The sequence below is a fragment of the Mustela nigripes genome, chromosome 4, assembly GCF_022355385.1.
Source record: "Mustela nigripes isolate SB6536 chromosome 4, MUSNIG.SB6536, whole genome shotgun sequence".
Lineage (NCBI taxonomy): Eukaryota > Metazoa > Chordata > Mammalia > Carnivora > Mustelidae > Mustela > Mustela nigripes.
In genome coordinates, this window is record NC_081560.1 from 118,032,905 (window position 1) to 118,051,342 (window position 18,438).

At 45.1% G+C, this 18,438-nt stretch overlaps 1 protein-coding gene across 1 annotated transcript; it reads left to right on the forward strand.

The window, feature by feature from the left end:
- Window positions 1–502: 502 nt before the first annotated feature.
- On the forward strand, window positions 503–4,345 carry KLLN (killin, p53 regulated DNA replication inhibitor). The gene is given in 3 exon segments (XM_059397644.1): window positions 503–760; window positions 814–1,010; window positions 1,012–4,345. Coding segments are annotated over 3 exon segments (684 nt in total). The 3' UTR covers window positions 1,241–4,345.
- The last annotated feature ends 14,093 nt before the right edge of the window (window positions 4,346–18,438 follow it).

Below are 18,438 nucleotides of genomic sequence, written 5' to 3' on the forward strand. Positions count from 1 at the left end.
CTCAGACACCCGGTCGGGGACGGGGAGGGCTGAAGGGGAGAGCTGAGGGGTGCACTGAGCGGTGTCACTGACTCGAGTCTGAGTTACCTGTGTGGACAGGTAGGGAGGCCCAGGTGACTCGCGCTGGTCAGGGTCCAGGGAAACGCGGGGACGGTCCCCGCCGCGAGGGCGCCCCTCCCCCGCGCCTCCGCCCCCAGCTTTCCCCAGCCCGGCCCCCAGCCTCGTCCTCCTTTTGCACCGCTGTCCGATCACTGTCGTTGGCAGGGACTCGCCGACAGCAGCCTTTGCCGAGGGAGCCTACCTCTCTGCTCACCCCCCCGCCCGTGTCCTCAAGGTGTCAGTCTTTGCACAAAGAACAACCCCCTATTGTGTCTCCGTGTGTATCGCCTCATCCGGCTCGCTCTCCCCGCCCCACCTCCCGCTTCCCCAGCAGCTCGGCTCCTTCGCCCTGAAAACGAGAGCTCGCAACCGAGCGCGCTGCGTGTGAGCACACCGTCCCTAAATGTCTGGGCCTCCAAGGACTACTGTCCGCGTTGCCCCGAAAGCGTACCCCGGGGGACGGACCCACACCGCAGCCCCCCGCATTGCCCCCTGGAGAGCTGCGCGTCCCTCCCCTCGGAGCTCCAGCTCGGTTCACCGCGGCGGACTGAGGGCTCGGGACTCAAGAGCTGCCTCGCCCCGCCCCCTTTCGGAGCGCTGTGAAAACCCGGCCGGGTGGATCGCCGCGGGCCGGCTTCCGCGCTCCCCCGAGCCGGGCTGCGCACGCCGGCGGCCGGCGCTGCCCGGGCCCGAATGTGAAATACCGGACGGTAGGAAGCGGCAGCCCCTGCGAGTGGGCGTGGCCGAGGAGACCGAGGAGGGTTCAAAAGGAGGTGGAGGGATACGCGGGTCACAGTCGGAACTACTTTCAGGAGGAGGTCACGTGTGTTCCTAGTTGGGGAACTTTCCAAATTCCCACTCCCCTATGATGGCTGGGGAGGCAAGTGCTTCTCGTCCTTTGCTCGGGGTGGCTGCCGTGTGTCGGCAGCGGAACCCCGAGCCTCCGGGTCGCGGCGGAAACGCAGGCTCCGACGGCCTCCCGCCCGAGCGCTGTCGGTGCTGGCGCCTGGGGAGCTGGTTACACAAGCACCCACATTCGAGCACGTGCCCCCGCCTCCCCGCACCGCTGGCCGCGGCTTCTCGCAGACCACGGAGGGAGAGCTTCCAAGCTGGTCCTACCCATTCGCGAGCTACCTACTGAGCCAGCTAAAGGGCCAAGACCTGAGACTTGGAGCTCTGGCGCGGCCAACAGTGCGCGTTCCTCACCGTGAGAGAAGGGGCAGAGCCCCGGGGGTCTGGCATTTCCCTCCCTGGTGCCCTGCGCTGGCAGGGACGCACCTTCCTGCCGCTGTGCACCGGGGGCAAAACGGGATCTCCCGCAGCAGCCCGCTGCCTGAATTCACCAGCGTTGCGACAAACTTCCAGTCACTACCCTTAAGCTGGTGAGCGCGCCCCACCTACTGTAGACTCAGCCAAGTGACTTATCTGGTCGGAGAACCTAGTCAATGGCCATCAGCCCAGAACAAACCTGTCAAGTCGGCTAACAGCCCTGGTTGGTTGACCTATCCCCGTGAGAGAGCCGGTTCAGAAATTCGGAGAGCTGGAGCGCAATTACCATGACATTGATCAGCTGCGGCAAAGAGAGTTGTCCACTTTCTGCTCGAAGAGAAAGAGTATCAATCAACATCAATCTAGGAATTTCTTCCTTTTCTTTCCCCTGGGAAGTAGAACTCAAGGAGACAATCGGAGTCCAAAGTATCTGAGTTGAGACTTGGGCTGAGGCACTGGCTGGCTGGCTTGCTTTTTTTTTTTTTTTTAAAGACCTGGGAGAATGGGATCAGTTAGCATGTGTATTGCAGTAATTTTGAGTAGGTGCCTAGGAAGGTCTAAAAGGATTTATTCCGTATCTGCAAAAGAAGACTGTGCATGAGCACATCATGGTTGCAGGCAGCCCCTTGAAGACTAGAAACCCCAAGAGGGCTTGCTTAGAAGCCACAGGCCATTACCTAATTCCACAAGTACTAATTAAACCAGGGATATTTACAGTGTTCTTAGAGATCTCCCAGGCTCCATAACACTTTGCATTTATAGACTACATCCTTTTAAGATAGCCCTACAGGAGTTAGCAACCTGCTGAATCTTCCACGTTGATACTCACTGGAGGCTGTTTTTGTGCATGATCCTAGTCAGCCTGTGGGAGGTGAAGGCCACAAGTGGAAAAGGAAGTGGGGGTGGGCTGCCACAATCTGGAAAGAGTAGGAGAAAGGCCTCCATTTGGTTTCCAAAAATGAAAACCCAATCCACACAGCCTAGGGTAAGCCAGAGATTTCCTTATTTTACAAATAACCAATAATAAGGAGTCCCTGATTTGTAGGTGTTCTACTAGACTATGTGTTAAGAAACTGAGTTGTGCTCCATTAGGTAGCCAATACCACTTGGTGGGGAACGGGGAAATGAAGAAGTTGAAGGGAGGTAGACTGGGGAGGGGTAAAATGTCCCACCTCAGTTTTTCAAGTCACTGATCTTGTCTCCAGCGTCCACGGTGTTAGTGCTGCCCTACTCCGCCCCTGCCCCTGGAGCCTACCCTATCCCGAAATCCACTTCCTGGAAAGGAAATGGGTTCATGAGGAGACAGGATGCTTTTCCACTCCCATGGCACAGAGTTCTTGTGGAGAGAAGGCGTGCACCACCTTGAAGTGCTGGAATGGGAGAGTGGCCCACAGCAGGAGGGAACAAAATGGGACCGGGGTTTTGCTGCTTTTCTGAACATGAGCTCCCTCTGCCTCTCTCGAGCAGTAAACAAAAAGGATCATCGATGCTGACAGATGTTTGGCCAGCCAGACAGTATTATCAGGTCGTTATTAGTAATTACCGAATAAACACCTCCTTCACTCCCCAGTGTTAAATAGGTTCCTGAAGGAAACTTCAGTTTTCCGTTTTTGTTTTCCTTAACTTCTTCCTTGTACCCAGGGGCTCGCCTTACCCGAGTGGTAAAGCTGAAATCTCCAAAGAGCTAACTCTATCAAATTCACAGGAAGTTTCAAATCTGTGTATTGTTTTTCCACTTCACCTGCAGGTATCTGCTTGGCTGTACAGATATTACCAGACATTGGTTTCCAGGCACTCTAGTTCTTTACCTGTCTGGATTCAGACTGCCCTGGGGAGAAACAGAAGCTTGTAACAAAGGGAGAATTATATAAAGCTTCAGGGAGACTAACTATGCAAATAATTAGTAAACATGATAAACCAGCTTTAATTATAGTTTCTAACAGCTGATTCCAAAACTGTATTGTTACTGCACCCAAAGAATGTCCAAAGAAAATAACTTTCTTTTTTTTTTTTTTGATAAATGAAATAACCAGCAACTTGATGTGGGCGATATAAATAGTTGATGTGCTCTTTGTAGGTTCTGCTGCTAAAATGTCTTTTGTTGAACGCTGATCACTATACTGCCTTTCTCAGCTCCCACACACTGACCTTTCAAATAGAGATCTAAATCAATGGCTTTAATTTTTAAGCAATCTTTTCTATTTTTATCTGTTTAACCACTGTTTTCTAAATCACACAGAATAGAAAAATATAATAATTATAGGTCTGAATTTTAAACCATCCTATTATTCCAAGGGTCCAAGGCTTTTCCCCTTATTTTGCTTATCCTAATTACAAATATTGCTGTTCTTTTAAATAAAGATGTTTTTTGCCCAAGACATATCTCCAGAAGGCACTGCAAGTAACCATACCCTAAAAAAGAACTTTCCCTTCTTGTGTCTAAGGTCTCCCGGAGCTACTGCACACAGCACTTGGGTCTCCCTTCATGTCCCAGTAGAGAGGTGTGCTGTATGAAATGATCACTCTCAGAGAAACAAGGGTGGGGCCGGGTATTCCTGGAAGAACCACAGAGCAGGAACAGGCATGCATGGGGTCACTGTGTTCAGAAACTGAACCAGAGAGTGATGGGAAAGAAAAGACCTAACATGACAAATTAGCTTTGACTATTTTACTATCCAACCTAACACTGGCTATTTTATATTCTACTCTGGTCCTTTTGGTACTAACTCTAATTATAGTCCTATGGAACATATATTCTGCTTTTAGCTCTTCCAAGAATAGAAAAAGATAATAATTTGTATCTATCAGCAGGTGTTGGTGCATTTGCCGGGTGCATCCCAGAGTCGCCCTCTTTCGTCTAGGTGTAGGAGGGACATAGAGAAGGAGTCAAGGTTTCCCGTGCCTCACTCCTACAAATCTTTCGCTTCAGGACATCCTTCTGGCATCTGAGGCATCATTGTTTCTGAAGATGAAGAGCACCTTTTTGAAAGGAAAAAAAAAAAAAAAAGAATGAGACAAACTCTTTTTAAAATATATTTTTTTGTCTTTCTTTCTCATGGTGTGGCATCTTTTATCACCATTCATAATTGTCCTGTCAACAAATATTTGGTCATCTGTTATGTGCTCATTCTGTGCAAAGCTCCGTGGACAGAGCAGTGACTGGCATAGAGGGCCCAGCCTTTATGGAATGGACTCTCCTTGAAACTTGGCTTCTTTATCTGTTAAAACCTCTTCACAGCCCAGGGAGTAAAATCAAAGCAGTTGAAAGAACCTTGACATTTGGTAAGGTTCAATTAGCAATGATCTATTGCTGCATAAAAAACCACCATAAGCTCGGTGCCTTAAGAGGACCACCACCACTTCTTTGCTCACGATTCTGCAATTTGGAAAGGGCACAGCTGGGCAGTTCTGCCTTCCCAGGGCAGCAGCTGGGGTCAGACGTGTGGTCGCCTCTAGCTGTGAGTTATGCTGGGGCTGGGACGGCCTAGATGGCTTCCCTGGTGTCTGATGCTTCCACTGGGGCACTGAAATGGCTGGTGGCCCCCTCTCTTCATGTCACTGCTCATGATTCAGTGGCCAGCCCGAGCTCCTTTCTACTTTCTTTACAGCCTGGATCCCAAGAAAGAGAAAGCAGAAGCCAGTGAAAGCCAGGGCTTGGAAGTCCCAGAACATCACTTTCACTGTGTTCTTCCGGCCAAAGCCGGTCACAGAGCCAGCCAGCCCAGACCCAAGGGAGCAGGAAAGAGACCATACTCCTTAATGGAAGGAGTGCCTGGAATGGGAGGAACTGTTGGCAGTCACATTGGGAACCACTGTATCACGGGCCACAATAATTCTCTCTCTCTCTCTCTCTCACACACACACCACCAGATTAGCAAAATACACTCCCTCCTGCCCCCCAGATTGTCATTCTGTGCAACACTGGCTCAAAGGGCCCAGATCTAATGATAGACACCAGGCCCAAGTGTGACTGAGGCATTTTAGATACATTTAGCTGCTGTGAGCTGAAAAGACAAGTTACAGACACAACGTATGATGCTGAGGCAGGGATAAGATAACTAGACAGATGCTCCTGATCAAAGCAGGGGGGAAACAGAAGGCATGGAGCAGCCACCATTCCTAGCAGTTCAGAAAGCCAGCTGAGCACTGTCACCCTCACTCTGGACCCAGACCACCATTACGGTCTGGTTCTTCTCCTGGGAGGCGCTTTCCAACCCACTATTCCTGGCTCGCACCTCCGGGGTGCAGGCTACAACCTCTGAAGCTCCCTTTTCCACAGGCCACTGCCTGCCCTTTACGGTCCAACAGCTCTCTTGGCCTAGGTCCTACGCACAGAAAGTTGGGGGCCCCGTGGCTTTTTTTCCATTTTGAACTCTTTCCTCTTTAGTTCAGGCTAGCACTGACTTCATCAATATAACTGTCTTCAACGTTCTGTGAGTCTCCTATGACTCTTAATGGAGTTTACTTCTTGCTTACAACAACTCTGCCCACAAAGCAACATCTGTAATTCTTCTAAAAACAAACTTGTGTCAACTTCGGGCCCTACCAAAGCTGCTGTTGGACTCATTGAAGGTTCTTCTTAGAAGCCCTTTGGGCTAGATGAGATGGTCTATGAGACAACATCTTAACACCTGAAGAGGCTTCAACATGGAGTCTTGATTGGATTTTTACCTCAAGGCCCCATTTGAAAGGCAGGCCCCAGAGGCCATTTCTTCCTTTGAGACTATCGCTGACATCACAGAATTTCCAAGGCCCTATTTCCTCTACATTCTGCTTGAAAACTGAAGAGTGCCTTTTTTAACACATCTCTCTCTGTAACACTATCACATATCACTAAGAGAAGCCAACTGATACTCTGAATGTGTAGCTTGAAACTTCCGTTTGCCAGATCTACAGGTTCATTAGGTACATTTTCTGTCTTTTCTGTGTTTCACTGCACACAAGGGCTGCCCGACATTTTGCCCTACACAGGATCACCGCTCCAACCTGTAGTACAATTTCCTCATGACCCTCAGAGACTCCCTTAAAAGGCTCCTTCCCAGACTAAGGAGATAACATCAACTAAATGCAAACGCAGGACCCTAGATTGGATTCTTTTTTTTTTTTTTTTAAGATTTTATTTATTTATTTGACAGAGATCACAAGTAGGCAGAGAGGCAGGCAGAGAGAGAGGAGGAAGCAGGCTCCCTGCTGAACAGAGAGCTGGATGTGGGGCTTGATCCCAAAACCCTGGGATCATGACCTGAGCCAAAGGCAGAGGCTTTTACCCACTGAGCCACCCACACACTCCCCTGGATTGGATTCTGAAATGGAAAAAGAACATCACCAGAAAAACTGGCAAAGTTCCTACAAGACCTGTGGTTTATGTCAATTTCCTGGTTTGGATCATTATTCCCTGGCTATGCAATTTATCACCATGAGGGAAGCTGGGTGAAGAACATGTGTGAACTCTATGCCATTTTTGTGACTATTTTGAAAATTGTTTCAAAATAGAACATTTTTAAAAATTACTGAATTTAAAAAAAAAAAAAAAGAGTTATGGTTCCTTCATCATCTCTCCAATCTCTACCCAATGCCTGGTCCCATAGCCGATGCCATGGGTCTCAGATTTTTGTTAAGCCAACACCCAACTTTCAGACATTGATTTCCACTATTTATTATGCATAACACACTACCCCAAAATGTGGCAGCTTGAAAAGCATTGACCATTTTCTTGCTCACCATTCTGCACAATGGACAGCACAATGGTGACAGCTTGTCTTTCCTTCCTGTACTGCTGGCTGGGGTGGCTTGATTGGGGCTGGAGGATGTGAGACGACCTCCAGCACAGGGCTAGTAGTTCAGCTACAGTGGGCTGGAATAGCAAGGAGCTGGGCCTGTCTCCCTTCACAGGGTCTCATTCTCCAGAGACATGGTGCCTCCATGAAGCCTTCCTCTTCAACACAGCTGGGAGTGTTCTTTACGTGATAATTATTGTCCAAGAGAGCAAAAAACGTAAGTTGCCAGGTGTAGGCACAGAACTGGAATAGCTTCATTTTTGCTTTGTTCTATTGACCGAAGCAAGTAACAGAGGCTGTCAAGATTCTCGGTTGGGGTGGGGCGGCGGGAAAAGAGAATCTACCTCTCAGTAGTAAGCATGGAGAGAAATGGAGGAACTGTAGGTAGTTCTCTACCACCATGATCCCAGCTCACTCCCCTAGAAATGCCTCCCTAGAATTGACCAATCTTCATGGTCAATTCTTCCTGGAAACTCTATCATTTAAGAATCATTGATATCAGGGCATCTGGGTGGCTCAGTCGGTTAACCATTTTGTTCTTTATTTCAGCTCAGGTTGTGATGTCAGGGTCCTGAGACCCAGCTCTGTGTGGTGCTCCATGGGGAGTCTGCTTGGGATTCTCTCTCTCCCTCTGCTCTGACCTTCTCCCTGCTTGTACTTTCTCTCTCTCTCAAAAAAAAAAAAAAAAAGAAAGAAAGAAAGAAAGAAAAGAAAAGAAAAGAAAAGAAAAAACCTTTCTTTTATTTTTTAAAAAAAGAATCATCGCTATTAGTTGACAATTTGATTAGAAACCGTTTTCTGTTTGTTACCCATCTTGTTCCCTAATCCTATAATTTTTTCACTGGTTCTCTCATCAATGTTACCTGCATATTTCTACACTAGGATTAATACATGCCACAAAATTATCCATCAGTAAAATAAAACAGAAGTGATAATACATTTATCTGTATTTACATAAATCCATGGAAAATATCCAAAAGAATAAACAGGAGAGAAGATAACACTGCTTATCTCTGACTACAGGCTGGGGAGGGAGGGCTTCCGAGGGAGGAGACTTTCTCTTTCCATTTCTTTCTTTTTGTACGGGCTGAAGGTTCTTTACAATGATCATTTAATGTTTTCATAAGGTAAAAAAAAAAGGGGGGGGACCTCGGCCAATACAATTAAGTCTAAAAATCAACAGATGCCCAATATCAGAAGAATATCAAATAAACCAGGGAGAGAGCTCAACTCTGATTGCACTTTTTTTTTTTTTAAGATTTTATTTATTTATTTGGCAGACAGAGATCCCAAGTAGGCAGAGGCAGGCAGAGAGAGGAGGAAGCAGGCTCCCCGCTGAGCCGAGAGCCCAATGCAGGGCTTGATCCCAGGATCCTGAGATCATGACCTGAGCTGAAGTCAGAGGCTTTAACTCACTAAGCCACCCAGAGCCCCCTGATTCCACTTTTAAATAAATGAGCACACTAAAGGAGTTCTGGCATTTAAGACTGAATGTCTGTTTGGTGTCCTCTGCCCCAGGGAAGTACTCAAGAACATCTGTCATCATTGGGGTCTAGTGTGGCTGACATGTCGCACCTTACCCTAGGTACCCTCTCTCCCTGGATCGACTCCCTCTCCTCTTCTGACTCTTCATGCTATTGAATAACTTTTGCCACTCAAAGAAAATAAGAGAAACACTCATCTGGTGTCACAGTACCCCCACTATTCAACGCAGTGGCCCATGATATTCGGATCCGGGGCTGTAAGAGCTGGGAGAAACCTCAAATTCCCTTATTTCACCAACCCCGTTTTACACATGGTGACCTGCAGCCCAAAGGATTTATATGCCCAGATTACACAGCTACTTGGGGAGGGACCCTGGATTGCAGCCTGGGAAAATTTCTGCTATTCCAACTGAAAATAAAGACGGGAAGAAAACCTCATTTTGATAAAATCCCAAAAGGTTAATTAGAGAGAAATTTGGCTACAGGTAGCTTTTAATAGTGTTTTCAAGCCTTGGGCAGGGGGAATGAAGGGAACAAGAAGACTGCTTGAGGACCCTCAAGGTTGAGAACAGGGTAAGACAGGGATAAGTAAGGAAACAATATGATTACTAATGCTCACCCTCTTGCCCTGAGTTGGGACAATTCATTAGACCAGGAGATTAGGACTCTAAAGGTCAAATGTGAAAACACGAATTGCTACCCGTTGTTAGTTTGCTCCCCCTCAGTGCTAGGATCATTGGAAGAGTATCTCCCAAGGACATTAAAGAGGCAGCCCTCATATGGAGCCTGGAAAAAAGAAAAGGAAGGGAATGGCCAAGGTGGTTGGGAAGAGAGGGAACACTGCCGTCTGCTGAAGAGCAGGACACTGTATAAACGGTGCTCGGTTTAATCAACAGGACATGTTCTGTAGGACGCAACACCACACAGGGGAGCTCCTTGCAGTCTGAACAGGTCACTGCAGAGAGACAGCTGGACTCTGGGTTTCAACAGGCCAGTTTGCCCCAGAGAAGTATTAGTTTGTTTCTGGTATGAAGGCAGGAGAGGCTGCACCCCTGCTTGCCTCTCTTCCACAAATATTTATGCCTATTCGTTCTGAAATTTCCCCTAAAACCTAAACCCCAAAATAATAAAATATGCCTGGTTGAGGCTAAGTAAAACAGATAGGGGAGGGAAAAGCAATACAGATAAGTTCATTCGAGTAACACATTCATGTGGTTAAGAATTCCCACGGGCTCACTAATACTCTTCCCCAGATAAAGGTCTTTTTTTTTTTTTCCTTTACTTAACTTCCCATTTTTTCCTCTTCTATCCTTTTCTTTTAAAGATTTTATGTTTAAAAGGTTTTATTTATTTTAGAGAGAGCGAGAGACAGAGAGCAAGCTGGGGGGGGGGGGGCAAGAGGGAGAGAGAGAATCTCAAACAAACTCCGCTCCACACAAGAGGCTCTATCTCATGACCCAGGAGTCACAACCTGAGCTGAAACCAAGAATCGGATGTGTAACCAACTGGGCCATCCAGGCGCCCCAAAACTTTATTTTTTAGGTAATCTCTGCTCCCAATATGGTGCTCACACCCACAATCCTGAGATCAAGAGTTGCATGCTCCAGTGACTGAGCCAGCCGGATGCCCCTTCCTCTTCTATCCTTATACAAATACACTGAAAGGACCTTTGCAAGAGAGGGCTGGGAAAGGTGCTGATCCTTTGTGCACGGCCTCGGTTTTTCCAAGCTGCCATGGATTCAATGTGTGTGCCCACCACCGCCACCACCACCTCCCCCAAAATCTTAGGTTGAAACTGGTATCAGGAGGTAGGCCTTTGGCAGGCAACTGGGTTCTGAGCATGCAGACCTTATGAATGGCACTAGTGCCCTTAGGAAAGAGGCCTGTCTGAGCTCCGTCCCTCTTCCACCATGCCAGGTGAGGTCAATCAGGAAGCTCACCCTCCCCCAAACACAGAACCCAATCCTGCAGGCAGGCTGACCTGGGGCTTTCCGCTTCCCAAACTGTGAGAAGTATATTTCCATGGCCTGGAAGCCACCCAGGCTACTGTGGTTAGCTGCAGTGGCCCCAAAGGACTAACACATCCTCTTCCTTCCATCCTACTCTCCCTTTCCCTGTCCTCTTTCTTGCCGTTCTCTTTCATCCTAGTCCCATCTCCCTCCTACTCACCTCTACATTTCAAGATTCTCCTTATTGGGGTGCGCGGGTGGTTCAGTCTGTTAAGCATCCAACTCTTGATCTCATCAGCTCCGGGCGTGAGATTGAGCCTGGTGTCAGGCTCTGCACTGGCTGTGGAGCCTACTTAAGATTGTCTCTCTCCCTCTGCTCCCCGACCCCCCCCACCACACGCTCTCTCTTCTTTTCCCTCTCTCTCAAAAAAAAAAAAAAAAAAAAATCTTATTAACATACTGATACAGCTAGAAGACAGGTGTGAAGGTGACATTTACAGCACGGTCCAGTTACACGGCTCCAAGGGCTGTAATTCCCATCGTATATTGTGCTATTGCTCTGTGCCTTTTGATTTTTCAACCACAGGAATACAGTATCTTTAATTTACATTTAATTTTTTTAAACCTAACCTAGTGGCCCAGTGGAGTGGGGGGGGGGCACCATTTAATTTCCATGGTTCCACTTAATGACAAAATAAAGCAGTTCTAGAGTCTATGCCTTATAGACTTGTTAACAATGTCTCGGGGTCAGTAAGTTCAAAAGTACTCTCATGGTGATTGAGGTTTTTCCATCTTACAGCAACTTCAGAAAGAATACCATAGAGAAACCTAACATCAGATCTACCTTAGAAGAGAAATTTTATCTTTTCTAAATACAAAAGGTGAATAGTTTTCTTTGGTGGATTTCTGCTAATTAGTTGTACTTAAGTATGCTGCGTTTCTTAAAAGATAGATAGGTTTGGCAGCCTGGGTGGCTCAGTGGGTTAAGCATCTGCCTTCGGCTCAGGTCATGATCTCAGGGTCCTGGGATCGAGTCCGCATGTTGGGTTCCCTGCTCAGCAGGGAGCCTACTTCTCCCACTTTCTCTGCCACTCTCCCGTTTGTGCGCTCTCTCTCTCTCTCTCTCTCTCTCTGTCAAATAAATAAAATCTTAAAAAAAAAAAAAAAAAAAAAGATGTGCAGGTTTTACATTTCAGGAAACCCAAGAGGAAAAGGAGGTCTGTAAGCAAAAGGTCATTAAACTTAACAATTAATCTGGGAATACTTCAAATCCTAAACATAAATTTCATAAAGCCAGGGAACTTGGGAAGAAGTGGAAGCTAATGGATAGAAACAGTATATTTTTCTAAGGAGAAAACAAACAAACAAACAAACAAACCCTTATTTTCTTAGCTCTAGGACTTAAGTCCTCTCTGAAATTTCTTTCCTGGACATAGTACCTTTGTCTTGGCTGCCTCCCAAAGAGTGGCCCCAGGCCACTGGCTGCTAGAGCTTACAGAACCACCCCCTTCTTAGGTCACCTGTTGAGGTAAGTGGAAGGGAGACCTAAATTAAGCTGTGCCTCACCGTCAATGTGTTCTTATAGACTCGCTAACTGTAATATATTTTATTGCTTTGTTATTTGGTCTTTATATTTTTTAAAATAACTTATAACTGTAAAATAGGATTGTCTGCATTTCAAATTCTGTTTATTTTACAATGTTGAGGCATTTGTCCTATTAACTGGGCAACCTTTCCTTATGATTTGAATTTGGCACATTAAGTCTTCTGTTTTTATTTCTTTTTTTTTTTTAAGATTTTATTTATTTGACAGACAGAGATCACAAGTAGGCAGAGAGGCAAGCAGAGAGAGAGAGAGAGGAGGAAGCAGGCTCCCCACTGAGCAGAGAGCCTGACGTGGGGCTCAATCCCAGGGCCCTGGGATCATGATCTGAGCCGAAGGCAGAGGCCTTAACCCACTGAGCCACCCAGGCGCCCCAAGTCTTCTGTGTTTAAAGTGGAATTCTCTTGCCCGAGGATGGCTGTTACTCTATTTTTGAAATGCACTGCCCCTTTTAACTATATCCAGAAATTTGCAGACCAGAAAGTTTTGCCCTAAGAATAAGCCACGTTTGTAGCTTACATACCTTGGTAGCTTCCTTGACTTGGGTTTGCCTGGTGAGGCTAGGTCAAGCAATCCAGACTTCTAGTTCTCCCAAACTGCACAAAATATTTTTAATAACCTTCTCCTCTAGACATCTGTTTGTTTCGCAATGAACAATTAAAGGCATTTCTGCTTCAGGGCACAGACCGCCACCCAAGGAGAGTGCTGTTCTTGTGCCACCGTGGCTGATGGAGACTCAGGATGCCCTTTAAAAGAAAGTAAGTTATGCATGAAAATACTTTCAGAGGTTGTCCCAAAGCAAATTGTAGAAATTACACATCTCTTAGAACTCTGGTCGCTTACCACTTACTGGCCACCAGTCATTTAAATACAATGACCATGGGGTTTTCCCAAAGTTAGAAGACTCCTATGAATCATGTATGGGGATCCTCAAAAGGGAACCTCTCCTGAGTCCTTGAGAACCAGAGCAACATCCTCAGCGACATGGATTTGGAGAAACGGTCACACGGCATAGGAGACTCGAACACTAGCAATTCTGCTGCTGGGGAGAAATCTCAGAGTAGGAGTTTCAAACTGGAAAATGGGGGCACACAGACAGTTTTTAGGGGGTTAAGTCCAGATCTCTATCTTCTATGTATACTCCCTCCTAAGTCTGAACTACCTGAGAACCCATGGAGTCAAGCACCCCTGTGGTTCCTAATCCCTACCTTCCATTCATAGTGGCCCTTTTTTCTTCTTTAGAAGAGAAAGGCACACCCATGTTCTTTATCTGGGTGCTTGAGGTTGTGCTGCCCCAAAGGGTAATGACATACAAGAAGCTAAAGAGACAATCCAAAATAATGAGAGCAACGTTAAGAAGCTGAGCCTACCGACAAACACTTCTGAATACGAGTATTAACATTTCTTCTTTCCTAGTGAATTGAAGAAAGACAGCACCCACTGATTAATCATTAAAAATAACACCACTAAGTGATGTGGGGCATACAGCATGGAAAGCTTTCAAATAAATGAGTAACATCATTTACTCAATTTATTCCAACTGTTACCTACTTATTTATGTATGTGAATGGTTGTCCTCAGTGTTTATAATATAAAAGCAAGAACTGGGCATAAACCGATGCTGAACTGGTCTTCTAAAAAGAAGTGAAATTCGTTCATGATATACAAACCAATTTCTTAAAGTTCCATTGATTTTGTGTGTGTGTGTTTCAATATGATAAAAAATTTAAAAGCATTTAATTGGTCAGTTGTGAACTAAAAATAATGATAACTCAATTCAGAAAAATTTTTAACACTTTGGAGTATTACGGTTAAAGAAATTCAATGTAATTTAAGTTTATATGTAAAATTTGTTGGCAAAGAAATATGGTAAAGTGATCAGTAGAAAACACTCACACATAACACATAAAATGTATATTATATTTAGATAAGAACCTGTGACTGAAGTAGAAAGTTCAAGTCCCAAAAGAAAAAGAAGGGATGTAGAATTTCCCACTATAAGAGACCTTGTTCATATAATTAATGTTTGATGTATAATGGTGAGTATCAGATTACTTTGGTATTTTTATGCCACTGAATACATTTAAGAATCCCACTTCTATTTTTTTTTTTTTTTTAAGATTTATTTATTTATTTGAGAGAGCAAGAGCCAGGGGCAGGGCAGGAGGAGAGGGAGAGAAAGTCTCAAGCAGATTCCCTTCTGAGCACAGAGCCTGACACGGGGCTTGATCCCAAGACCCTGAGATCACCACCAGAGCCAAAAGCGAGAGTTGGACGCTTAACAGGCTGTGCCACCCAGGTGCCCAAAGAAATCTACTTTTAAATGTTAATGTTTACATTACAAGCAAATCAATTCCTTTGCAACCAAAAGTTATGATAAAAAATTTGATTCCAATTTCCAAATTGTGGGGTAAAAAGTCTAAAGACTCCTCTTCTATAGAAACTTTCCTAGATGGCATACAAACACATAAGGACATTCACAGCAACAGTATTGGAAATAGCATGAAGTTAGAACCTAAATATCCATCAATATGGATGAATAAAATGTGATTATTTTCATGTAATAGAATATTATATACCAGGTTAATAGGAATAAACTAGATTAACCTGTCAACATGGGAGTATCTTGATTTACTAGACTATAGTTACATGTGATCCTCGGAATGATGGGGGTTTCACCTTCCTCCCCTTTCCCATCCTTCTCACAACAGAAAAACCAGTCGAGGAGGTATGAGCTCCATAGGCTGTGTGACATCATCCAAACCTTGACCCTGGAGCAGAGGACTTTGAATGGGTGTGTAACGTGATCATATCAAAGTTACAATCCTGAGGGTTCCACAGTTGTCTGACGCATTTTAATGACTAATGCCCTGCTGGGAGTGGAAGAAGGGGGATTAAAAGGGCCAAAGAACCAATTAGAAGGAAAAGAATTTCCCCATCATCTTTCTGAAATCTTACTTGCCTGGAAAGAAGTAAGGTATTTAGGGTGGAGAGAGGAAATATTAGTGATCTTGTAAATATCAAATGGTGAGATAAGCAGAAAGCAACTCTTAGCAAGAAATTCATTCTATGATAATAAAATCCTAGGTCACAAGTTTGTTTCTGTAGGAATGCAAAATCCGTAAGGCCCACTAATAACCATTAAGTTCCTTACCTATCTGGGTGAATTTCATTCCTCTCCTTCTGTTTAGAAAAATCTACTTAAATAGTTGAGTATTTTCAAAAATTAAATCCTATTTTCCAACTGACCATGATACAAAATTAGTGACAACAAAAAAATGGGAATAAGAGCAATAACGATACTATATACCACCATTTATTATTACTAACATTTGTTAACATTTAGAAATGTAGAAGCTCGTTAAAGGGCATATAGGAGGTCTTAGGAAGACCTTGGGCATGTTTACATTTTCTTTTTCAGGTCTCTGCAAACATGTTTTTATAAAGACAGCCTGGGGTGAGGACTTACATGTTATATATTATATAAATAATAAGGAATATTTGTCGATAACATACTACTGTTAGGAGAGCTACACAAATACATCTCCTGTATTTCTTACAACTTGACCCCATCTTCCTCTCTACCCCAACCCTTGAAGTCACCCCTCTCTTGTAACAGCTAAGGCTCGATGATCATGTCTGCAGTCTTCCACCTGCAGGAATCTGCTCCTGAAACTTCCCAGCATGCTGCAAGTACTCTCTAGCAAACTCATCCCATCAGTTTCCTAGACATGCCCCCACAGGTATGAACCTCCACAGGGAAGCAGCTTTCACACAGGTGCCACTAGCAAAGTGGAGGAAAGGGAGAAAACGATGTCATTGGACTGACTGTATCCATTGACCCTCATAGTATGTGTGTGAAAGGAAGATTCATGGTTGTAGCCCTTGTTAGCCCTGGACATAAAATTAAACCGCATTGCCATTGCTGGTAAATCTTTCCAACTTTTTGCTGTGCTTAATAATTTCCTATCATTCCAGTCTTCTCCTTGGGGCACAAAATGGAGCATTTCTTGAGTCAGACACTCTTGGGGTTAGTTTACAGCAAACACACTCAACCTGAGTCACTTCTTGCTTCCTTCTACATCGCTCCCTGCTGCCTTACCCTGAAAAGGGACAGACTTAGCCATGTATACTCAGACCACAAACTCCTTGAGAAGCTATCTGGCATGGAGGTTAAAAGCACGGTTTCTGGAGCCAGAGAGTCTGCTTTCAAATTTTGCTCCGCCACGTACCAGTGGTGAGATCTTTGGCAAGCTGGTTCATCTCTCTGCATGCCAGCGTCATCCAGTGTCTAATAGGGATGGTAATAGTACTAACGGATGCAGCGGTTGTAATGGTTAAGTGAGGAGATCCGCAGCACTCAGAACAAGCCTAGCACGTGGTAAACACTGTAAGAGTGTCCACTAACTGTCACTGTGGGAAAGAGGCTCCTGTTCCTTCTAACTTGCCTCGCTGGCCCCTACACACACCTTGCACATGGTTTGCCGTTTGGTAAGCTTTCTGTAAATGCTGAATGAGTGACAAATAACGATCAACAAGTGCCAGATGGGAGATGGAAAGGAAACAAGGACTCCCTTCACCCCCAGTCCTTCAAGATGTCCCAATAAACAGTACTTTCAAAATAATTGTACGTCTTTCATTGATACATCTTATGCCATAACCACGTGGCAGTTAAGAGTTTTGACAAGGAGCATTGGCCGCTGAGTCACTCTAGAATCAGGGCCTGCTGGTCCAGCGGTCCAATCACATTGATCTTGACCAGCCACATGCTTAAGTCACATGCCCAACATTGTGACATGAGCAAGACCGCAGATGAACTCATTCTTCCACCTATTCAAAGTTCTCTGAGGGGAGCCCGGCTCTGAAGATGTCACCTCCCTCCCAGCCCCGGCCCCGTGGGCTAGACCGTTTCCTGGGTAGTGTCTCCTACAAACTAGGAGGGAGGCTAATGTCAGCTGAGCCGTGTAAAGAACAAACCAGCAGGGGCTTCCCAGGAATCCGCCTGATTCACAGCATTCAGAAGGTACAGTAGCAGAATCAAAACGGCGCCCAGACTCCCGAGCTTCAGCCCTGACAACTCCTAACCCCATCTCAGTCTTCACTTCAGTGAAGCTACTCCTGGTTAGCACTGAAGTTTCTTGAAGGTTGGGGGAGGGTGGAAAAAACAACCTCTTGTGTAAACTTCTGTCCTTCTCACAATGCCTAGCACCGCTTTTTACCAGACACTCAGTAAAGGATTTATAAACTCAATAACTGAAAGACTGTGTACTATGTACAAATATACACTTGAACATACAAATACAACTTATCAGCTGGATATAATATAATCCTTAGGTAATAATACTCATAGATTACACAACATTATCATGTCTTGTTACATAAACCTCTTCTTTCAATACTTTTGGTGGGGGGTATTATCTGGAAAGACCTTCCTCACTATTTCTATCTTTTTTTTTTTTTCTGGTCCCAAAGAGAACATTAACAGAGGAAATGTCCATCTTACTTAATATTCTGTGTCCTGAAAGGGGGGGTGGGAAGAGGAACCTATGAGACTGTTTTAAATACAAACCAAACACAGTAATATACCTTACCTTTCCCTCAGCTGCAGCATAAATAACCAAAATGCCCAGAATGTGGACTCCTGGTTTTATTTAAGAGACTAACTTCTCTTTCAAGCAGGTTCTGGTGAAATTATTTGTTTCTAACATTGCTTTTTTAATTTTCTCTAAGACAGAATGGTCAAATCACAAGTGAGGTTTAGTTTCACAGATTATACATATTAACTCTGGAACACTGAAATGGTTTAATAAAACTCTAGTGAATGGGGGGGGGGGGGGACTATAGCATTTTTCTTCTAGAATGAGTAATGAGCTTTTGTTTTCAAGGGAACCCCAGCAGAGTGAAAGCTAAGCCTTCTTGCCCACACAGAGCTGAAACTCAGTCCTAGGGAGCAGGACAATATGGCGGACTAGAAATGGGGGTGGAGCCAGCACGCGAGGAAGAGGCCGAGGAAGGAGAGGCATTACCCTCGAGGATCAGCAGCTCCCTTCGAGCCGGCTCTATGGATTAAGACAAGTTCACAGAGGTAAAATATTGTGCAAAGGGGAAAAAGAAAAGAGAGCAGGTGAGATGGAAAAGATGAGTAGGGAAAAAAAAGTCCATCTGGTGGAGAGCAATAGAGCATGACCTGAAACTGCCTTAGGCACCAAAGCTCACTGATATATTCTAGAGTCTTTGGCTCACTTGAGACAATAACC